The 24758-nt window shown below is 38.8% G+C and overlaps 1 protein-coding gene across 3 annotated transcripts; it reads right to left on the bottom strand.

The window, feature by feature from the left end:
- Positions 1–182: 182 nt before the first annotated feature.
- Positions 183–24758, bottom strand: LOC131320802 (DNA-directed RNA polymerase III subunit 1). Of its 3 annotated transcripts, XM_058351765.1 has the most exons (27): positions 23940–24217; positions 23539–23668; positions 22057–22206; positions 20305–20482; positions 18363–18553; positions 18072–18184; positions 17783–17882; positions 16467–16679; positions 16042–16187; positions 15817–15958; positions 15599–15739; positions 14348–14536; positions 13906–14101; positions 12846–12939; positions 11818–12052; positions 11539–11730; positions 10444–10542; positions 7240–7443; positions 6881–7156; positions 6354–6501; positions 6089–6240; positions 4107–4262; positions 3915–4028; positions 3700–3779; positions 2511–2715; positions 2168–2370; positions 183–557 (listed from the first exon to the last, which is right to left on the bottom strand). In XM_058351765.1, the coding sequence occupies exons 1-27, from the start codon at positions 24011–24013 to the stop codon at positions 515–517; spliced, it is 4164 nt and encodes a 1387-aa protein (XP_058207748.1). In that variant the 5' UTR covers positions 24014–24217; the 3' UTR covers positions 183–514. The 3 variants fall into 3 exon arrangements, 2 of the variants coding, with proteins under 2 accessions (XP_058207748.1, XP_058207682.1); XM_058351699.1 differs by lacking the exon at positions 183–557 and having other exon boundaries at positions 1909–2370; positions 23940–24758; XR_009198402.1 differs by lacking the exons at positions 183–557; positions 2168–2370 and having other exon boundaries at positions 2593–2715; positions 4102–4262; positions 23940–24218.

Genomic DNA, 24758 nt, shown 5'->3' with positions numbered 1-24758 from the left:
AGTAGAAATTCCCATACCTTCTGTCACTCCCCTGCTGGAGTCATTTTTAGCCCTCTCCATGATGTGGGGATGGTGAAAAAGTTGAAAGAAGACCAAATAACCAGATAAGTTCTTATCTAATGACGAGAATTGCCATTGACATGCTCTTAAAGGTGTCGCAACACCTTTGAGAGCAAAGAAAGAACAAAAAAGTAAAGGATATAACTACTACAAACAGATGGATGTGTCATTCACCACTAATACACTTATTTCATTCGCATAATACAACTTTGATATAAAGGTCAAGTGTGCGATAGTTGTTCATGCACTCTGGGCATCTGCACAATTTGTCATAACTTGGGCCAAAGGAGCAATTTCAAAAAACTCACTCAAACCATAAGAGTGACAAAAAGTTCAAAGAGAACAAGTAACGCATCTCCATTTTGACCTTTCTGGGCATGTCTCTGGCTCCAATCATGTGAAAACATAAGGAAGCACATCCATGTCACGATGAATTACACTTTGCATTTTTGTCTTATAGCATTGGATCAAGTCCAGGATTCGGCTGCTCATCAACTCTGTTAAAAGAGAATACAATTAAATGCAAGTATAAAAGTCAGCAAGCAGACTAGAAAGTATGCAGTCAAAAGCTAGGAAAAGGACAATTCAACGCTCAATGCCCATAAGGGCAACATTGTCTGCTGTTGAGCTCAGTGATCAGAGTCGCTCGTCAACTAACCTGCCAAACAGATAATCAAGGCCAATTATCCATTTGTAGCCACATGATGAGATCGCGAATAAACTGCCCTTTTTCTTAGGACAAAACGTGAACGGTCATGTGACTACCAATGTTCAATCAATTGGATTTCTCGTATGGATGGTCTGCTCAATAGCTAGGCAAGATGAACAGTTTGGCCCATAGAAGAGGGCCTAGAGTGGACTCACAAATCCGGGACGGCATAAACTGCTTCCTTATCAGCATAGCAGACTGCCAGCAACCCTTGTAGCAGCACAAATGGTTCTGAATGTCCTGCCCAGGTGATCAATAATTCTACTTTTTTGGAAGTCATTAAATAATACTTCGCCATCAAGATGCTTCATTTCTGTTATATTTGCTAATTTTCAAATCATTCTTCAAGTGCCACATGGTTAGTACTTTGTATGCCTAGTTATCCAACCACAGAGTGCAATACATAACAGTGGTACAGACCCTTTTAAATTTTAAATGTTAGAAGAAACTACAGAACCCTAACTTCACCCCAACCCATCACCAAGGGTACCAACTTTTTCCATAGTTGACGTCATAACATATGATTGTAGGTATACAACCGTTGTGCCAATTGTCACAGTTGTGGTATGGACCTTACGTGGGCTACTAAACCCTTGCCATTGTGAAATTAGACTCCTACTCATCAATAATGCAATGCAGTGATAATAACCTACTATTCATCCGAGAAAGGGGCATAGAAAAAAAGTTTATCCGGGTGGCTAAACTCTTAAAGCCTGGTTGATATATTTAACTAACAATCGATAAGAATTTGTCTTAAGTGTCCTAATTTCATCTTCTTGCTAGGTGGAGAGACCATTAAGGTGGTGTTTCTCCTACCTTTTTTGGGAGTTTTTTGGGCATTTTGAGTTGTCTTTGTTCAAATTTCTCTTTTTTCAGTCTTGTGTTAAACTTTTGTGGATCATTGGTTCATTTCGTTAAGACAAATTGGAAAAGTTAAACATTATGACTTTTACCCAAATATTTTTGAAAATATCAACTATCCAAGACAAAGCCCAAAAGCTCGATTCCTCTCGTCGAGACGAATAAATAATCCACAAAAGTTTGGTACAAAACTAATAAATGCGAAATTTTTTGAATGACAAAATGCCCAAAAAGCTAAGAGAAACATCACCTAAAGCTGCTCTTGAGAATCTTTGCATAAACATATTTTTCATTTACCCCCAAACTTTAGCGTCATGACTTTCCTGCCCTCTATCATCCTCCTTTAAGAAGTATTGTGTTAGATTTTCATATGCATCGTGTTCTACTTTAGGGGAAGTATCCCGTGGTCTAGCGATGGGTAAGGACAAGCATTTAGCAGGAGAAAACTCATGCAACTGATGGAGAACATACATAGAAAAATTTGTACACGTACTGTTACGCATATATTTTCCCTTGCCTACCAAATGTTTCACATACCTTTGCATCACTTTAAGTATTCCAGTGCCTATCTGCATTGGTATGCCCATAATGATGCATTCACTAACTCCTTCAATCTTGTCATCTCTCCCATTCACAGAAGCATTGAAAAGGTGATCAGCTGTCTTCTCAAATGAAGCCAACATCAGTACACTCTCTTTCATTTTCTGAATCCCATATCTAGTGATTCCGAGAACTTCGCCCTGATACAATTGCCATCAACAAAACGAATATACATTTATTTCCTCAGAATAAACGTCTAGACTACAGACCCCAATTTAATGTCAGGAGATTAGTACCAAAAAGTAAGAAAAGATAGGTTTCCAAGGAAAAAATTACACACCTTAAATGTCATTAGATCTGCCAAAAGCATCATATGTCGTAGATCTATGGTCATTCCATGACTTGCCATCGTGTATTTTATCTCTTCAATTATACACCTTCTTGCAGCTTCAATTCCGATGACTTGCTGCACTTCCATAACATGATTACTGGTCGTTTTACGCCCATTAATTCCTTCAGTGCCCATGACATCTTGAAGTCCCGTGCTGAAAGAAACATGACATATACTAAGGTCCAAAACACTTTTATCTGGAAGACTGGAACTAGGGGTACAAAATTGCTCACCTTTGAAGAACCAAAGCCCAGTCCCGGCATGGGGCTCTGTCCCATTTGGGCAATGGCCTTGGGTTCAGGCCTAGGCTGTGGGGCCTTTAAGATCTTTCATTTTACATATATACAGCATTTTTTAACTTTTCTTGAAGTAATTTTATGATACCAAAAATAAGTATTGCGCATGTAATCCCCAATTGATGAGACAGAGTCTAGACTTTGGCAATATATGCACAAAGTGGCTGCTATAAAAAAAATTGCCGCTGGAATAACTGCCTCCTTATACCTCCAAAATCGAAATTATGCCGTGGAACTATGCCCCCAAATCACAGCTGGACGGCACATTGCCTGAACTTCTTGATCAAGTATGGCTTTGGAACCTTTTTCACAATTGTTCCCATAATATTCACTGCCTATATCTTCCATGACAACAGTGACTTCTAATTTCTACATCATTCCTGTAACCTCTGAAAGTTTGGCATCTTTCGACCTATGAACAGATTATCCGGAAAACTCCACTCCACTTCTCAACTCAACCTTCCAACCCAATGTTTTATCTCCTAATATTCATCGGCATTTTTGACATTATTCTCAACTTTATGATGATCATATTGATCTTGTCAAAAATAGACCTCCAACCTGAAACCATGCCAAAGAAACACAAAAGACATTATTCCCTGTCAATAGGGGTCAATTACTTGAGTCTTTTATCCCAATTTGGGATGGTAAAGGGAACCCTCCTAACATTTCATTACTAGTAATTAGTCTGATCGTTATTTCCTGCATACTTGTGAACCTTGTTAGGCAACAATGAAATGCACATTCGTAATCATTAACAATTGGCAGTGAGGTACAAAGGTGAGCTGAAATAAAACATAATTCAGAAAAAAAGAACATTTTCAAGTTCTATAAAAACTGACCCCTCCACAAGTAAGTTGTATTGTTCTTTGTTGTCCACTTTAGTTCTATTAATCACTGCACGTTCTACACTGTTTACACCCTGTCATCCAAGACAGCCAAGTGAAAGTTAGCTCAAGCGAGTGGCCACGATTGGAAAAACATTTTTGCAGCATTGTCGTTAATTAGATAAACAGGTCCAAAGTCCTGAAGTTGAAATTCAGGAAGTTTGCCTCACCTTCACAACAACCAATGGAAGCTTATTTCTTAGTGAGTGAAGTTCAAAATGAAGTTCACTTTTATCAGCTGGAGGAATAATTTCCAGTTTCCTAGCATCCAAGACCTTAATATTCTGCACAAAGCATTTGTTTGAGTTGCCATTTACACAGAAATATCATAGAACTTTTAAAAATCTTGCAAAGTACCTCACCGGTTCCTTTAATTTGATCTTTGGTGTTCTCAATATAGATTCCTTTACATGCTGTGAGTTTATGCAAAGTTGAGAAGCTTGAATACTTTCCATGTTCAGGGTGATTACAATGGATGCTGACCTCGATGTCATTACAATCCTTACACTTTTCGCAACCTGTTAGCAAGAAGATGGTCAAAGTGAAACTATAAACTTGAAAGCCATTTAGGCCTGTTAAGATCAGTATAATCAAACCAAACCTAACCAAAACTAGTGGTAAAACTGTTTTCTAACAACAAATGGAGGAGCTGAGTAGCCAGAAGCTGTCATACAGACATTTTCTACTATCGTTAGCTACCTTGAGACCTCTGATGCACCCTTCTTTTAATAAGAAACACTGACACAGAAGCTAGAGTTGGCATCGAAGTTGGCTTGGGTTTTGAAGCAATTTCCCATTCTGAAAACCCCACTTGGGGACACAGTATCAAGATTGGGCGAACTCATCAACCTTATCTGGCTAATTTTCTTTGCCAAAGGATCTACCATACTAGGTTAGAAGCGGTATGAATTTCACAGTTAATTTCAATGTGTCTATTCCAAATATTGGTAGCTTAACAAAAGGCATTTAGATAGATAGGAGATTGATAACATGAATATGAATGCAACTTCATTATCATTCTTTCTGCCACGTGAGACTCGGGTTCAATTGAATGAGCAATGTATCAGGTTGTGACTCTTCATTCACGCACTGTGAGGTTCAGCATCAGTTGGTCAATTTCTACCTAGTAGTTTCTACTTGGTTCAAGTTATTGGGTGGTCAATGGTCATCTAGAAATCAGCTTATAATAAGTTTCACCGTTGGGGTGTACCATCCTGTGGATGTTCTATCGTGCTAGTCGATCACTGGTTTCATGATTAACAGATCAGTCCCGGTCCTCTAGTAGTTTATTAAATAAGAACAGTTCGGGACTTATACCCATCTTAGACTATTCCAGACATATTTTACATGCTCTGCTACTCCTGGTACTATTGCGAAGGTCACCCTAGCACCTTCTGATGGTAACAGATATCAGTTAGAACAGCAACAATAACAGCACCCACGTAATCATAATCAATGGGGCTAAGGGTAGGGAGGACTGGAACAGACCTAAACTTAAGCAATATATGGACAAAGTGGTAGCTCTCAAAAAGTTTTACCACTGAAATACCACCCCCCGATACCTTCAAAATTCAAGGAACTCAAGGGACGTATGTTGTGGATCCATGACCCCAATCAAAGCTGAAAAGCATCAAAGAGGGCAGGCCAAGACCAGATTCAATTTATGTGCTCATTACCTTGCTTCTTGCGGTTAGAAAAGATAGGAAAAAGAAAAGAAGAGAAAAGAGAGACAAAGATGGACAAAGAGGTCGTAGTCAATGACTGATCTCATGATAAAGGGGAAGAGTAAGTGGGATCCGGTGCCTCTTTGCATCCGGGTCCATTTGGAGAGGGAGGCACTCGAGATCTTTTGACAGGATTGAGTGCTCCTTTGGAAATGAATTGTGCTATCCTCCCTTTTGGCTAAAAAGAACTTTTTTTTGGGGTAAGTGGCCAAAAAGAATTTGTTAAGTTCAGGAGCACTGGTATACTCTATATCGTAGGAACTTGTGGCTTTGGTTTATGTCTTGTATGCTCCATGTGAACAAGGTTGCACCTTTAATGATGTTACTCTTTTAATGAGAAAAAAAGAACAGAACAGAAAAGACAACTACCCTTCCAATACTGAATTTCACTTTTTGGTCCACATATTGGTAGTGTCTTCTTGAAGGACAATTTCTAATGCATTCAACAACTCTTCAGAGAGGCAAACACCGCTAATGTTTAGGGGTAGTCGGCAAACTGTTGAACACACTTGCAACAATGATGACTTACAATATTGTAGTTAAAAATGGTTTAATTACTGTCCATTACTCTAGCCATGGTCATGAACTGGTACAGATAACTCCTAAAGAAGTAAAATTACCTGGCCTAGAAGCGTTTTTTCCACACGACCCTTGACCATTCTTGCTGTTTTCAAATTATCATTCCTATCAAGAGGAGCAGTAATGATTGGTGTGCTGATTTTTTTGGAAGCATTAATAATTTCCTTTATACGAGGAACTCCAAGTGTGACATCTAGCACCAGGTCAAAGGAAAACAAGGAGAACCTACTAATTAAATCCCAATGAACCAAGAAATAGAGTACCAATAATTTCCCAGAATGTTAATATCAACTACAGAAAGGATACTCATGCTTGCAACTCCAGCAAAATGGAAAGTCTTTAAAGTCATCTGTGTCCCTGGCTCTCCAATACTTTGAGCTCCAATTGCACCAATTGCAGTTCCAGATTCTACTCTCTTTAAGTGATAACGGGAAATGCAAGTTTCAGAGAAAACCTGCAATATAAGTAAAAAAAGACAAGAACTTGAATATATGCACAGACTGAGTGATTAAATTATACCAGGAACATAGGAAACAGTGACAGAAAACGGAATCTAGCTTTCGTGAGTTTACGTAAGACTCTCTGAGCTCCAGGATTACGCAAGACAACCCAGGGCAGCACTTTAGCTCCTCTAAAAGAAGCCAAAGGAGAAAGTCGCTCCAACTCATTTCCAACAATTCATGGATTCCTTAAAAGGGTTCATTGTCAAATACTCCTATCCAACAACTCAAAAATTAGGAAAGAAGAGGACACTGGACCATTTAGACAAAGGAAGTCATCAAAGAAATAGTGGAACTCAAAATGAAATAATTTGGCTTAGCACACTAAAGTACCTGTAGCTGCTTGGAAGTAACACCGGATATATTTTGAGCAACATTTTCAAGGATATTGCGATTTTCTTCCTCAACTTGCTCATCATCCAATTTCAGTGCTTTTCTCGTGCTCCTCAATCTTGTATTGCATTCCTGAATGAACTCAGCTAACGACGTCTTGAATGCATCAGAACAACCCCCATCAGGAGTCATGTCACGTTCTGACAGCCTGTTATTACTCTGTTCGATGATTTCAGAAGGAGACAAACTTTTTTGTTCTCCAGCAGGACATGTAGCCTGAGAAAACGACAAGAAAAGTAACTATATTTTATGCTCAATCTAAAAAAAAAACTAACGCAAGGGGAAAAAAAGGTTCATACCTTGACTTTCATAAATAATCTTTCAAAGTTCAAGGGAATTCCACCCTTCCCTTCCATTTGTGATGGATCCATACCATCATCGCCATAAATGAACTGAACTATAGCTCCGCTAGCATTTCGTACTGTGTTATCATATTGGATGGAAAGGTCCTCCAAAGCTTTAATCAGTCTACGAGACATATACCCTGTATCAGCTGTTTTAACCTGCAGTAATTTATAGCATAGAATAACCATACGGCTTGAGAAGTTTACCTTAATGATAGATAAAACAGTGGAAGAATTGAACATTACATGAAACTTCAAAGCAAATTCTTTTCGATTATGACTTATGAGTTAAAAATACTCATAAGCTTCATAGGAAAAACTAAAGAAACATCAACCCATTAAATCACGTCCACTTTAGGTAATCATGTTTAGTCTTTACTACATGCAACCAGTTGAAATAACATACTTAGCTCTACTTAATCTCGATTAATACCAATCCCAAAACATGGCATAAACTAAGTAAAGCAATTAAGAACCTTGATTAAGGAAGAAAGGATCATAAGCTACGCAATCCACACAACAATGATTGCAACCTATGCAATCCCCACAATAAGTGAGCTTTCATTGAATCATGTGGGCATTTTCTATCACACATGCTACTATGACAAGTGAACCTGATGTGCCTTCGTTTACTCTTATCAATGACCTTCTAAATGAGTTCCACTCTTATTCTGGGATAAGACCAAACATGGCTAAAAGCTCTATTTCCTATGCTGGGGTGGATTTACAATTGAAGGAGGAGCTGGGTCTTATTCTTCCAATTCCAGAAGCTAATCTGCCTGTTAGATATCTGGGTGTTCCATTAATTTTAGCTAGGTTGAAATCAATTGCGCTGTTTTGAAGGAGAAAATTTTGAAACGAATTCATGGACGGTCTAACAAGAAACTCACCTATGCAGGTAGAGCTGAGTTGATTCAAACTGTTTTGTTCTCTGTCCAAGTCTATTGGTCTTCTATTTTTATCATTCCTAGCAAAGTTATCAAGCAATTGAATCATCCTTGATGGCCTTCCTCTGGTCTGGACCTGATATGAGACATACTGGGGCAAAGGTGAAGTGGGATCATATTTGCAGGCCTGAGAGGGAGGGTGGTCTTGGCTTTAGAAAGATTAAAGAGTGGAATAAGGCTACCATGCTTACGCACCTCTGGGTCCTTTGCAGAAGGCTGATTCGCTCCGGGTCAAATGGGTGCATACCTACACCATCAAAACTCAGAGTTTGTGCAATATGGACACCCCTAGAGACTCCTCTTGGACTATAAGGAAGATCTTTGGCCTTAGGAGTCTTGGCCAACCTCTAATCCAATACAAAGTGGGTAATGGTCAGTCTACTTTCCTTTGGATTGACAATTGGCACCCTTTAGGGCCCTTATATAAAATATTTGGAGAGGAAGTAGTTTATAATCTTGGTACTTCTCTGAATGCTAGAGTCTCTTCTATAATTCATCAAGGTCATTGGAGGTGGCCCAGATCCAGGAATAGAATCACTCAATCCATTATCAACCAAACTCCTGCAACCTTTCACCCTGATTGTACTGTTGAAGACTTGGTGGTTTGGCTTCCTAGTTCTGATGGTGTTTACTCTACTCGGTCTGCTTGGGAGGCTGTGAGAACAAAATATCCTTATCAGCCTTAGACAAAAGTGGTTTGGTTTACTCAGAATGTTCCACGCTGGGCTTTCATCATTTGGCTTGCTGCTCAAGAGAAAATTGAGTACCAAAGACAGATTGCGCCAATGGGGAATGGCTGTGGATGAGATATGCCCTTTACGTGACTGTGAGAAGGAAACCCATCAGCCTTTATTCTTCAAATGCTCTTACTATGCATCTGTATGGGCTCAAGTGTGGGGTGAGTCTTCTTCTACTAGAGGACGACTTACTTTGGGTTTGCTGGGTCAAGGGGAATAGCTTCAAGAGCAAAATTTTAAAATGTTCTTTGGCTGCTACTGTTTCCTTTGTTTGGAGGGAAAGAAACTTGAGAGTTTTTCAACAGAGAATTGTGGCTAGTGATCAAGTTGTGCTGACTATCATAAGCAGTATAAGGGATTTCCTTAGCTCTTTGAGAAGGGTGAAGGCTTCAACAGAAAATAATGAACTGTGCTAAATGGAGGCTTGCAGAACATTACATACTCAGTCAATAGGTTGGTTCACCTGAAACGGATGCTTGTGGCTCTTTTCAGGTTGTGGTTGTTCTCTTTGGAATGTGGTGATACTAGATTGCTCTGTATAGGTTTACAATTTCTTTTCTCTTTCTTACTGTGTAATTCTCCTTTGAAGGAGTATAGCTGTATAGTCAGGAGAGTCTCCTTGACCTAGTTTGCTTGGTTGGGGCTTTATAAAATGGTTTCGTACTTATCAAAAAAAATAACTTGATATTCATTGCTCGGGCTACTTCCTAAACAATTGGTAGCTTAAGTGCTTAACATAGTTTCAAAGCTCAGGTTTTAGTTTGCATTAGGCCCTCTCTCTCTCTCTCTCTCTCTCTCTCTCTCTCTCTCTCTCTCTCTCTCTCTCTCTCTCTCTCTCTCTCTCTCTCTCTCTCTCTCTCTCTCTCTCTCTCTCTATATATATATATATATATATATATATATAAATCTTCAGGTAAGGACCTCAAGTTGAGGACCTTATATGCGGACCTCCCCATTTCTCCCCTTTCCTGATCAGATTTCGATGATTCGAGCCGCTCAATGTGATCAAAACGTGATTTTAAGGGTACCCGCGAGAAATCGTCAAAAAAAATGATTGGAAATGGCTTGATTTGAACAGTTTTTTTTAACCATTTAATAAAAAACTGTTTGGAACTGTTCGGATGAAGCCCTTCCCGGTCTTTTTTTTTTTACGATTTCTCGCGGGAACCCTTAAAATCATGTTCTGATCACATTGAGCGGCTCAGATCATTGAAATTCGACCAGGATTAATGAGGTCCTTATAAGGAGGTCCTTATAAGAAGGGAACTCATATATATACACACACACATACACACTTGCATCTCAACGGCATCTCAACGTGGAAGACGGAGTTGCATATAAGGGAGGGTGTGGAAAGCTTGATATATTACTGGGCACATTTCCAAATAGCTTAAGCTTTTGTGACAACAGAAAACTTGACAGACCCACTTCCAATTCAAATCGGCAACTAATTAAAGTAAAAGAATCATCCATACCGCTGTATCCACAAGACCTTCTCGCCCTCCCATCGTATGGAAGAAAAATTCAGTAGCCGTTAAACCACTGTAGAATGAGTTCGCAACGAATCCTTTAGCCTGCATTTACAGTTTAAAATTAAAAATAATGCTGTTAATGCATGAATTCTGATGTCTGGAAACTGGATAACAGTTATGCAACTGAAAATACATGCATCCTTAATTCTAACTGCATTTATCCTGCAATTGACTTAGTATATTCAACGTCAAAATATATCCTGAGGTGGTATAGAAGTGCATAACGGCACTATAATACCAAATTAAAATAAATATCTTAATCTCTTGGATCACCACAGAGATAGAGAACTTTCTCTCCCTTTGAGTCCTAGGGGGAACAAAGATGAACCTAGATACCAGAGAATAAATTTAACGAGATAGTTTGCAAGAGCAACTTATTTTCAGGTATTATTGTCCTCCAAACAGTAGAAGTACAAAGGGGCAACACAATTTTGTTGTTCTTTCTTGAAGCTATGCCATGCTGTTGCTTTATCCGAATCACGCAGCATACCAATTACCCGTTGGTTGTGCGCCCTTGTACAAGCGAAAACCAGTACAAGAATCAATAGCAGGGTTTAATTAAAGTGGATTTGTCCCATAACCAGAGATTGAGCTAGGATTGACGTAGAAGGGGGAATCAACTACCTAGGGAACATATTTAAGAACAAAATCAAGAGAGTTTTAAATTAATAAAATAACCAGATGACGGGGAATCAACTACCTAGGGAACATATTTAGCCTCTGCGCTGTATTCTTCTTTTCTTTTTCTAGAATGGCGTCGTCTATTTTATCAATACAACATCACCTTCAATTCCTGTTTCCATATATGCGTTATCAGTGTTTTGGCACAGCAAAATTCGTACTGACACATTCTAGCTTAGCGAAGCAAAAAACTGTAACGCTATGTAGACGATAATGTACAGAAAGATACTTGTTAAAATCTCAATTACCATATCATTTGCTTCATGATTTTCCTTAAGCATTACTTGTACAACATTGAAGTATTTAAAAAAGCTTCAAATAGAACCAGAAGCGAAATGAAAGCAGCACAGAACATACAGCAGGGGTCTTCGATTTTCTAGGGAAATGAGGAAGGCTTCTATCAATAAATCCATTCGGAGCACGACGACCCCCTACTGATTGCTGCCCAACACATGCAATCATCTGACTTATATTGATAGGAGATCCTTTGGAACCACACTGTGACATAATCAAGGGGCTATTCCTCCAATGTAGTTCTTCCATACAAACCTGCAGAAAAAAGAAAATAATTAAAAGAGAGATAACCATAGACTCAAATAGGAAAGAATGCAATAAACAAACCAAAAATATCCTTACTTTTGCAGTTGTTTCTCGAATATTATTTAAAAAACTGCTTATCTGAGCTTCTAGTGTTTGAGCAGCATCACAACCAGGTTGAAGTTTCAGCATTCCTTTGTTATAGGACTGTATGAGCTCATCACATTTCCCGTACCCTTCCAAAATTCTAGCCCTTTTGTTTTCATTCAACCGTCCTCCTGGTTGGACATCATCAATTCCAATTGAGAACCCGTGATTCCCAATCCACCGAGCACTGGAACATGCAAACCATGAAAACAGACGCAAAATTAGAACTCAACTAGTTATGCTATTTGTTGGAATCTGTTTAACATAGACGACTATCAATCTTGTAGCATTATAAATGAATCACAATCAAATGGAACATAAGTTCTTAATCAGGCAAGAAATGTGTCAAACTTCACACGGTCAAGTAGTGATGATACCAGCCCCTGAGAAACAGATGCCAAAACAAGCAAGGATTGTAGAGGACACGGTTTCAGTGACAACAGCGAAAGAATTGAACACATGCGCACACCAGCACTCAGACACACAGTGTGTGTGTGTGTGAGAGAGAGAGAGAGAGAGAGAGAGAGAGAGATAAAAAAAGAATTGGTGGAAAAACTAGCACGCAGTGCCCAAAACAAACTCAAGATCAGATGGTGAATAGTCTTGAATCTCACATTCAGTAGTTCGTTTTACTATCACAAGTTCTGCAACTCACCCAATTGTACGAAACAATTACAGAATAGAAGATATTCAAAAGCATCAATTCACAGATGTACTCATCTACATGATCTATAAGAAGCTTTAACAATTAAAGAGCACATCTATAACTCACACGAGCTTGACCACTACTAAATAACTTTATACATAAAACTCATTTTAAGCAACAAGCTGATTACAGGAATCAAGTGATAAGGTAAAAGGTCAGTCATGGTCAGTTTTAGTAGGTAAATAACGTAAATTGGCAGAAAGAGCCAAATTCCCATTGATAACTTGTCACAGAAGAGGTGATTGCTAATAAGAAACCGTGCTCTAGGACATACCTCAGTTTTGCTAATTTATTCATGCAAGCTGCAGCGGCATATGCATTGTAGTCCCTAAGAAGTATAGAGTAAAGACCATCCTTGTTGCCATTTCCTGGAAATTTCAAGAAACTACTTCAATTTTCCATGACAACAATCAAGATAACAAGGTAATGGAATTATTCTCCACAATACTTATGCATGTAAAGTACAAACTACGACAAAAGGTTCACATATAGAATCAGGAAAGAGAAAAGGTTGAAACCAAGGCCAATAAAAAAAACCCCGAAGATAACTTATATAAGGTATAGAAATATCCATAATTTAGACAGCTAAAGACTTCTACAGCTGAACTGTTGCCGAAATAATTTCAACTGTAACAGCAGGAACCTCCTACTCTGGGGTGACAAATCCTCTCACTGAACATTGATTCTGCGATTCAAAGCAAGGACCTTATGAGAACCTGACTCCGATTGAAACCATAACCTTGCTCCCATCTAGGATGGAAACCCTCAAAATAGACAAATCCCAAAGTAACCACAGAAAAAGCTACAAATCGAAAGAAAACAAGTAGTAGCCATGAAACTATAGAAGGATAATTACTCAAATTTGTGGTAATTCCTTACATAAAAAAATGCAACTGACATCAAAACTGTCATTTGTAGTACAGCTTTGGGGGATCTTGTCGACTGGGATTTGACTAGCCTATGAGTCTTTGAGTACTAGTCATAGAACTGGATCATCATTTTTCCATGTCAATAGAGATATAGTAGCGCTGGTAACAGAAGTGAGGAACCCGTTTTGTTTTCAAAAGCATTAGAGAGAAAAATAATACTTCATCAACGAATCCCATTCGTTATGTGAACAAATTAATAATCAAAGGCATTATTTCAATTTGATATGTACAATACAAGAAGCAAAATTCGACGTATTTAATGACAAATTTTACAATTGCCATCCTGTACTCACAGATAAACTGATATTTCACATGAAAAAGAACATGATTTTTCAGGAAGCAGCCAAAACAACAATAGACATCTATGAGCCATGCAGATAAATAAGGACTTTAAAGGAAGCTGACCTAAAGTAGCCTTCCCTAGTTGCCCACATATTAGCTCACTATTACGGAAATAAACAAACCCATCATTAGGACACATTGTCTCTCCAGACTTGCTATAATTCTTTTCCCTAACGGTGAGATTGACATAAACTCTCATATTTGCATGTGGGCGCAACAGAACACTAAATAATTGTTTCCCAGTCCAAAGCTCTATCGGCTGCAAAACAAGAAATATGTTGACGTCAGAAAGAAGCCGATACAAAATATGCATAAAAAGAAAGCCAAGCTTGTCCCATATCGAGTAAGTATATGAGCCTAGGCGGCCGAATTGGTTTTAAGTTGGATACTTCAACAGAAACGGACATAGATACAATCAAGCAGAGCTGAAGTGGAAAAACAAAGCAGAATAGAATTGGAATCTAAAAACAAGCGATACAATTTATGAGCAACACCTCTTTCTTACCTTAACTAATGCTGGTGTAGGCAAGTCAACAAGATCCATCCCATCCCCCATATAAGAACACAAGAGGGAAAACGCAGCACGGTCATAAAATGTGTCTTTCCTTGTTATGAGGAAGGAAGACGTCAAAAAATCTTGTGTGGAAGCAACCAAAATCTCTCCATTTTTTGGTGTACATAGGTTGTTTTGCACCTGCGAGATAATCATCCTCAGAATAGTGACAAAAAGAACAACAGCTCAGAACAATGCAACAACAATGGGAGCACAGAAACACCTAACAATGGGAGCACAGAAACACCTGTTTCTTCTTAATAACTACGGCCAAGAGTTAAGCACCAAACCTATCCTATATTTGAAATACTCCATCATTAAGACAGGAATCCTATGTAAGGAGAAGGCTAAGTTATTTTCAGCCAAAAGAATTTATAAGTAGTTGACTCCTTAAGGAGAATGTACACAAAATGGAGCAGAAAAACATAAACCTAACGAGATTGCTTTATTAAAGTTGCTACAGACCTACACAACAGTGTACAGCAATACATCATCTAGTTCAGACATACTGAACCAAAGTCTCATGCAATTCCACCAGAAACCACCAATTGACACTTAGTACCAATTAATATCCCGATTTTTGTTTATTCGCCTCCCATATTTGCCACACATCCACTTCTCTATGTGTTCATCATTCTTTTTTCCCCTTGTTACTGTGCATTCATGTTCTAACAATCTTTAAGTTCCTCAAATTACTTTAATCTGCGGACAATTCTTCTGTTCATATCCTACTTTTACTATTTCATTATTACCTTCAACAACTTAACAAACTTGCAGTTCACAAAAATAGTTTATTCGCTTCACAGAATTAGAATCAAGTCAATGATTAATTCTTTTGTACCTATTTCAATTTCAGGTTAAACATAAGCATGTTGGAAGTGTGTCTTTATAGTTGCTATTTTAAGCTCTTAACTGAGTTATTGATTAGCTCTTTGTATTAGTTTATAACAGATTTTAGAGTGGTAGAGACTTTGAATGGTTCTGTGAAAACAATAATTTAGGTACTCATTGGCAAATGCAAGAAAAATGTCAAACTTAACGATAAACATAGCATCCACAAGTTCTTACCATAGAAAATGAATTATCTAGCATAATTCATCCATATTTGGGGTAAAAAGCAAGGCAAATAGAAAAATGGAACCCATAGCTATAATTAGCTCGGAACAATGCAGATACCAAAAACAGTGAGAGCGAAGAAATTACCCCCATCAGCATAAGAGCCTCCGTGCGAGCCTCCTCTGTTTGTGGGACATGCAAATTCATCTCATCACCATCAAAATCAGCATTGTATGGATTGCAAACCGATTCATTGAATCTTAAAGTACGCCAAGGCATTATCCTTGCCTACATGGAAAGAAATGTATAAATACCCAAACACGATGATTACATCTTCTATAGATTTAAGTTGTAAGTGCAGTCACCCTATGGCACATGATTGACATCCGATGCAAGCTTGGTTGTCTGTTAAAAAGAACAATGTCCCCATCTTCCAAATGTCGGTCAACTATTTGACCAAATTTCAATTCATCAGCAAGGCGCTTTCTAGCAGGGACCATCAAATTCCTGCAGCATAGAAGTAGGAGGACTCGCTTCAATTCAAGTATAAAAGAACCAAGGACAAAGTTAAGAATGATAATGATCCTTACACCAAGGCGCCCTCAGTTCTGAGGAACCTAGCACCAGGGTATTTATTTGGCCCATTCCGGACACACTGTCTCAACTTCTCTATATTGTGATGGGAAACACGCTCCGGATAAGTTAGGGTCCGAGCCATCAACAGAGGAATTGCAACCTGGAGACCCAATAAGTCTGTTAAGGAAACAGGGTAAGCACATCAAAAACATAGGCAACGATATCCACTCTCCAATTTTATGAACGCCCACTTTTTTTTGGTCTTTTAGATGGAAAAGTTACTAAAAAGTCCACTAAAAGACAAAAAATGACTTGATGTAATTTTCCAAACTATGACAACAAAAAAAAACAAACAAGAGCATTTATGAAATAGGGGAGCATGAAAATCACTGCTCTAGAGTTACTTATCGAAAATCATTGCTCTAGTGCAGTGTCTCACCTCAGTAATCTTCAGGTTAGGATCAGGGGATATCACGGTCCTTCCAGTATACTCAACACGCTTTCCAGACAAGTTCCCTCGGAAACGTCCCTGTTTCCCTTTTAGGCGCTGAACAAAACCACTCAAAGGCTTTGTAGCTTGCATATTGACACCACCGCGTACATCACTATTTATGTACTGTGCAACCTCCATTTGCAGTTCAGCCCAACCGTTCTGAACACAGTTCGTGCCGTAAGTTTCCAATACAAAGAATTGGTGCGATAGAGAGAAATAAAGCCTACTGAATGCATAAATTCTTGAGAACATGATTCAGAGGTAAAGACCACTACAACAGAAGCCCACAGAGGCACACAGAGTATAGTCAGCAATCAGCATAATTAAAAACGAATTACAAAATATATATTACATCAAACAAAGATGTGTCCACCGAAAAGTGCTACCTGCAATTTGTTGTTGCATATAGGACACCTCTTTTTTCTTCTCAATAGTTGCTCATAATCATAAGAACACTTAAAACATGCAAGTGGAGAGGATCTCACCATCCGTTTTCTCTATTCAAGCCATCTATTTTACTTTTTCCTTTTTTGCTGTGATGTTTGCAAACACCAGTAGAGGGTGGCAACCCTTATTAAATTAAACGACTATGAGGTCGGCACTACTTACCAGGATTATTTCAAGACGCAAATCTGATTCAAATGAGGAGATTCAAATGCTAGACAACAAATTTCAGAGTCACAAAATGAGAAGGAACACAAAAAACAATTACAACTCATTTTCCAGTCAGTTTGACGAGGGTCCAACCAACGGATTATAAGACGTGCACTTCCAGTTGCAGTTGATATGACAGACCAAACTTACTAATGGAACCGCAAAATGAGGCAAGATAGGGCACGCCCCATGAATTAGGGAATCATCAGACAAATCATGCATTGCAGCCTTTGCAGGAGTTTTCATCAAAGTCAAAGAAAAACAAATCCCGAAAGACAGAATGAAAAAATTGTATCTTCAAAATTTTATTTCCTCAATCCCCAAGAAAAACAGCATGAAAAATCCTAGCTCCATCATGAGATTAAAAAAAACCAAAAAAATGGAGTTAAGTACTTAAATTGCCAAAAAAAAAAAACGTTTGCGAATATGCTTGGAGTAATATCAACAAACTATCTAATGCATTATCTAACTTGGAATTAAACACAAGAACCACCAGTGTTGGAATATTCAATATGCACAATCAGTGTGAGGTATATATCAAAGGAATAATAAAAATCTAAGAACAAAAACCATAGGGGGAAAAGTAACAGCTCAAAATCGTAGCATACCGAATTTCTCGTAGTGGAGATTATGTCTGATAATTCCTGCTGTAGGATAGCATTTGCTTGAATAATCCGTTTTAACCTCTCTGTGATGTCACTTTCGTTGCTGTAACAAGGTATATGGGAAAATGTTGAACATTATTGAAATACATTATTGAAATGCGATACAATTGTGGAAATAGGGAGCACAAATAAAAATAAAAATAAACAAACAATGGAAGGGATGCGGAAAAGGGAAAAAAAAAAAAGCAATGAGAAAAGCAAAGGATATAAGTAAACTGAAGTGTGTGACAACCTCCGTGTTCCACCGTCAACAAAAACAGAAGGACGAAGAGCTAAAGGTGGCACTGCGATATTCCTTAGAACAAGGTTCTCAGGTCTATCACTCAAATAAAGCAACTCGCAATCCTGCATCACAAAAAGAAATGAAACGGATGTAACAAAAACATATGCAAAAGAAAATACAGGGACTACAACGGTCTCAGACAGTCAGAATTCCCTATCCCTCATTAAACGTGCATAAAGCATAAGGATATAAGCCAATACTTATGAATACTAAAACATCACCAATAAACACAAACTTTACCTCATCCAGCATCTTCTTAAAAAGGGACAGGACTCTATCTGGGTTTAGCATGTTTCCCATGCTAATGGATGCCCTGGACTCTTTTGTGTGAGAAATAGCTGATCTGCATTCTTCTAAACCATTTTCAACAATTGGAGAACGATCAACATTGACCCCCAACGTACTATTACCGGTAGCCTTTTTCACCATTCCTGAACGCATAAGAAGAAAAGATAAGTTCTCAATGTCTAAGTTTACTAAAACAACAAGCCCTTATATTGCAAATTCCTGGTAAATGACCAAAAGTAAAGGCATGCTAACAGAAAAGAACAACTCAAAGTCCATTTAAGTCGCCGTGGAAATGTTTAAGAGAGATGTTCCAACAGGTCAGATTATTCAACTTACCTCATTCGATGCACAACTACAACATTCAACAATACTGTCCACAACAATCTGAGAAGACTACTTTAACATTTCTAGCAAATTAGAGGAGTAGAGGAGTACATAGCTTTTGTTGGTTAGGGTGAACCAAAGAAAGAAAAATAGTTTCAATCTGATCATTTGGAAAACCAATTACAGATTGACAAGGAATGCCCAGAGAGAGAGAGAGAGAGAGAGAGAGATCAGGTTTATCTCATCAGAACTCGAGTTGCAGACTCAAAGGTTAAACTAGTAAAATATCTAGCACGATACATTACCAAGACAAGCACCGGCACCTCATCATTCAAAAAAAAATTCCTTTTTAATTGAAGTAAAAGAATAATAAAACAAATAAATTACTCAAGATATTTTTATTGCAATTTCTTAAGCTCAACTGCACAACTAGGTTGCATGGACACTTCTGTATGAACAGTACCGTGTCAGACTTGACACCTTACTATTCAGCCATAAATGTTTGGACATCCACCAACCAGCATCTCTGTATAATTATGCATAGAAAACCAAATCATGCATGAAATTGTCGAATCTATCATGTAAAACCATTTTACCCAGGAAAACAACAGAAGTAAATTGATAATATGATTAGTCCGATGTGTCCTTTGTTGGAGTTTGTCCCACATTGGTTAATTATCTTCTCCAAAACTAGTATATGAGCATGGGCGGCCTCTCCACTCATTGCCAATCAGTCTTGAGTTGGATGCTTTAACAAGGTATCAAAGCCTCCCTTAACCTAACCCTAATTCACCTATCACCACCGTAACCGTCTTACGTATCCCTAAAGCCACCGCCACCCATCACTACCACATCCACTGTCGTTGTCATCATTCATCCGGAAACATGGTCTTGCAGACTTAAACCACCACAGTCCCAACCCTAGCCGACTCACCTTTCAATCACCACAGCCAAATCGAGCCATCCCCAGACCCTAAAAAGTGAGATCCAAGTCCTGAAACCTCTTGAAACCCTTAAACATCATTGACCCAGTGCTTGTAAGTCCCCAATATCCCTTACCCAGTGACCGAAACTTCCACTATAACCCTCACCGACCTCTGGCGACTCTTCTCCGATCGATCCAATAGTTAGACACATACATGCACCAGACACCAGCACCTCAGGCCACGGAACATTGACACCAAGCTACAGGTATGGATGTCTAATGGATTTCAAAACACATACACGCACCCAAGACCTGTACCTCAGTCCACAGACTTCACACAACATAAACAAGTGCATCAACACCAAGCTATATGCATGGATGTCAATGGATTTCAATCCCTATCTACCAAACATAACCAAGACATGTAAGGTTGCATAAATTGGTAACAAGACCTGCAATACAAAGAGAAGTATACACTCAAAGAGTATGGCACAAGAAGTCACAAGTCCAAGATATGTCAGATGATAAGTGAGTATCAAGAAATGATATGCTGAAAATAATACAAGTGGATTCATCTTTTACAAGGAGGATGACCAACATTTTACCCATACTCGTAGGTGCATAGAAAGGCATAAAAACTCAAACCGTTAATATATCCGCATCTTGAACACTTCACCGCCTTCCTACTGCTTGCCATGCTATTACACCTTTTCACGATCCTTTTCAAAATCTCACTCTTCCTTAGGGGTTCCAACTTGGGGTTTCTAATCTTCTTCAAAAACTCCACACGCTCTTTCTCCGGCAAGAGTACACGGGAGCAAGACTGTTCAACAATAAAAGAAGAAAAACTGAAATATTTAGAACTCATATGACCAGTTTGTTCAGACCGAAACACCTTCCAAGGCAAGGATCATTGGCAAAGCATCTAATTAGTAAAAGAAAAGTAACATCCTTGAGTTACATTGTTTAGTACGTTGTTCAAGCGAAAGGAAATATTGTTTCAGGTCTTCTTGTGAATGTGTGCCTCTTTTACTTGGAGTGTGGCCGTACTATAGGGAGAATGTGACCAGTTTTCTGGCAGGGGGAAATTAATTATTATCTGGCCACAGATAAAATCAGACCATGACAATGCACTGGTGTTCTGCGTGTGCATGGCATATGTAGGAACTTTTGAGAAACGATATATTGGTTCCATAAAATAGTCACAAAAGGAAAATTCTAACCACCACCCACTGGGTTGTGGTCAGTCTCTATATATGTGTATAACAAGTGTATATATAAATGCTACAGTGTCTTAAGAATTAATGAAATGAGTATTGGAATGCTAAAGAATTCGTTGTCACCTGTAACTTAACCACCCGGTCCAACACCCATTCAGCGGTGTTAGCAAGACCCATTCAAGAGTGGCCACAAAACATAAGAAGGTAATTATGAATTCATCGTATGGTATATACTAATCACAGTGTCAATCTATAATTTGGCATTAAAGTAGGGATACTGATTATAAGACTACTCTTTGGAAATTAACAAGGAATATATGTTCCATAACTCGGAACAAATTAAAGTCCATGGGTCGGGCAGTTTAAAGCACTTCAAAAATTCCTCGACCCAAACTTTAATCTGCTTGCCTACCTGAATTATCAAAATTTATTTATCAGTTAATCTATATACGTATGTGTGTTTGTGTTTATATATCTATATATGAGGGCCGGTTCCCCCTAACACATACTTTGACACGTATTTTGACATTCAACTTGGGTGAAACCCATTTTGGAGTCCCACATAAATGATCTAAGCCGTTCAATGTTTAAAACCAGTTTTTAAAAGTTTCCATAAAAAATCAACTCATTTGGATATCGGTGATCGGTATATGTCCCTAAATTTGACACGATAAAAACTAAAGGAATCGATCATGTCCTTACTGATATCTGAATGAGTTGATTTTTTTACGGGAACTCTTAAAAACATGTTTTAAACAAATTGAACGGCTCCGATTATTCACGTGGAGCTCCGATTTTTTGTGTCAAAATATGTCTCTAAGTATGTGTTAGCGGAACCAGCCCATAATGTGCACGCACATCTCCATTCATGCGTTTGTGGGAGTGACTTGTGTTGATGAGCAGCTGTGTGCACTGTTTTCTGACTTAAACTTCCCCATTCCAAAATAAAGTACCCCAAGTTAAATGCCTCCTACAGCAAGATTACCCGAACAATACCCACAATAACATAGTTGAGTAGAAATGTTATCAATCTAGAATGAGAAAGAAAAGTATGCCAACAAGGTCTATGCCTAGAAAACGCAAAAGAAATAACTTGTAAGGATATTGACTAGACAATAGTTTGAAAGTAGGAAATATATAGAAACTCAATTCAAAGCATACTTCAACAATACACTACCTTGCAAATGCACTTCAAGATGTCCACAATAGTATTCAGATAGCCAACGTTATATACGGGGAGGGCAAGAGCCAAGTATCCATAGTGCCCAGGACAATCCTTAAAATTCCCATGGCAAGTTGCACAAACACTGTTCTTGTTTGGTGGCCCCTGAAACCACAAAGAAAAGCACCTTCAAAATCTTCCTCCCCAAATACTGCGAACCGATAGTCATAACACATAAGGTAGATGGAATTCTGATAGAAAATGATTTTGAAGCCAATTCCTCAAAGAAGGGAACATACTTGAGTACATGTATGCAATATAGTTTTACGTTCAGACTATTATCCTTTCTAGTGCCCCACCATTGCATGAGTGGGATCTCAGTATCTTATGGAAGAGTTGCTAGTCACTCCCAAACAATAATGGTTAAGCAAAAAGGGGTTCATTTCTAGAAAAAACTAGGAAGGAGTTAACGTCGTTTAACAGCTGTATTGTTTTCTTCTTGCGCAGTGTCATGGGCACTTCAGATCACAGCATTAAGAAAGAAGGCAAAGAGTTCAGTTCAAAAATGGAATTGCTTAATGATAAAGGAGTTGGCCAAGCAACAAACAAAGTGGCAGGGGTATACAAATTCTTAGTCCATAGACATACACGATGTAAAATCAAATATGTGGTCTTAAAGACCAGTTTCCTGAATACGTGATAAAAAACGTGGTGCCCAGTGCAAAAGGTTCCCACTTACATCGAGTTATGAGAAACGTAGAACGCCGGCAGCCTTTCATTAATGTAATTGTATTAAGAAAGCATCAAGGGGATGCAGCCCAAGTGCATCAACAAAAACCTAGACCAACAGGCTCATAAGATGCAAAGAATAAAAACACCATTAACCACAAAATAGAAATTTGTTCCAAGCTGGGCCAACCCCCATGCCCCGACAAACTGAACATTCCATGTGTTGGTTCATCATATCCATAAAAACCTACTTGTTCCCTAAAATGTCCAAATTAGGCATAAGAGCATCAAAATCCATGTCTCCCTCCTCCTTGCTACTTACCGGCCCACCGTGGCATGGATGCGAGAATTCAACATTTCCTCAATGGAAAATGGAAAACCCGTGAAATAAATTAAACTATTTCTCTCAAAACTCTGATCCAAATAATGAAAACACTCACTACTTTTATAAACTCAGTTGTTTGCACATTCCACATTCTCAAAGAACGAAACCTATTTCCCTTCTAAACCTTACCATAGAGTTATAGTTCCACCAAAAACCTATCAACCCGATGAAGCATGTCGAATCCTTTTAACCGCCTTGCTCAACCTTTGCTTTTAAAGAATGTCATGGTAATTAACATCCAATCAGCAACAATCACAACTTCACGAGCAAATTACCATCGAGTCATCAGTTAAATCATTATTGCAGACACTAAATCATGCACCAATAGAAACTACTAATACAACACACCAAATTTTTCACATAAATGCAGAGGGAAATAGTACCATGCGAGGGTCCAGCAAGCCATGTTGAAATGGCAATCTTTGATCGTCGTAGTAGCGGCCAAGATGCACTTCAACCTCGGCGCACTTGAAGATGTCAGATTCCGAAAACATGGAGAACTGAATGCTCTTTCTGCATATGTGCAATAAACCAGAAGGCAAAAAATCAATTTACGAAACTGTTTCTACTTGAACTACTAATACCGAAACTGCCAAGAGGCCTTTGGCCCAACGGCATCAGCGTTGCACAGTTGCACTTAGGTGCCAAGAAGGAGGAGTTCAACTCCTTAATCTAACTATTCTAACAATACGAACTTTCGCGAATCAAAAAACAAAAAAAATACTATTACCGAAACTGGAAAAAAAAAAAAAAGAACTCTTTTGTGAATGGGAATGGAGCTCACATTTTACGAGGCCCGACGTCCTCGATGTAGGGCTGCTTTGTGAACTGAATGCCGTCCCGTGGCTTCTTCGCCATCTTCGGTCGGAAATCTGTTATCTAAAACAAAGAGGCGGTGTAAATATACTTGATGTTGTAGAGCCTACAGAGGTAAATAAGCAGAGTTTAGGGGCCCTGCTAGTTGAACGGCGGGATGGTCGGAGAGAGAGAAAGACGGTGGGGGGAGGAGAGAGGAGGAGATATGAACGGTCGAATCGCGGTAAACCCTATGAAGGTTTTTGCCATTCTCTTTAGAGCATCTCCAATAGACTAAGCAAAACCCTCTTTTTAGCTATTTTGAATAGGTTGAACCACAAAATCAAGTTCCAGCAGCCTAAGCAAGAGGGTCGCCTCTTAGAATATTACTACAGCTCCTCGCGTGTACCAGCGAGGTACTTGTTCACTAGCCAACATTATTTTATATTTTCGTTGCAGCTTTTCGGGAGGAAGAAGACAAAGGAGACTTGTTTCAGATCTCCGAATATCGATCCCGACGACGGAAAAATCAAACTTGGCTACAGCAGCAATGAGAAAATCCAACTCCACGACGGCGGCGGAGGCAAAATTACATTCGACGACGGACTCCGGAATCAAACTCGACGGCTAAGGAAACAACTCAACGACGCCGGCAGCGAAAAAAAGTTGGAATGGGTCTGGTACGAGAGAGAGGGAGAGGTGAGTATGGTGGATGGTGGTTGTTGCTATGGAGATTGGGGATGACGGTGCCAGAGATAGAGCTTTTGCGGGTCTGGGTTCTTCTTCAACACATATTATGTATATATTT

Source organism: Rhododendron vialii, chromosome 1a (assembly GCF_030253575.1).
Source record: "Rhododendron vialii isolate Sample 1 chromosome 1a, ASM3025357v1".
Taxonomy (NCBI): Eukaryota; Viridiplantae; Streptophyta; class Magnoliopsida; order Ericales; family Ericaceae; genus Rhododendron; species Rhododendron vialii.
This window is presented reverse-complemented; position numbering and strand designations above follow the sequence as displayed.

What these genes read in the sequence shown, in the direction of transcription:
- LOC131320802 (XM_058351699.1), bottom strand. Translation starts at nt 24,013, where the DNA reads ATGGCGAAGAAGCCACGGGACGGCATTCAGTTCACAAAGCAGCCCTAC. An exon ending in GCTTGCTGGACCCTCGCATG is followed by an intron (nt 22,207 to 23,538) that starts GTACTATTTCCC and finishes TTGTGGTTTCAG; the next exon opens with GGGCCACCAAACAAGAACAG. An exon ending in AAGATGCGGATATATTAACG is followed by an intron (nt 18,554 to 20,304) that starts GTTTGAGTTTTT and finishes TTATGCGTTCAG; the next exon opens with GAATGGTGAAAAAGGCTACC.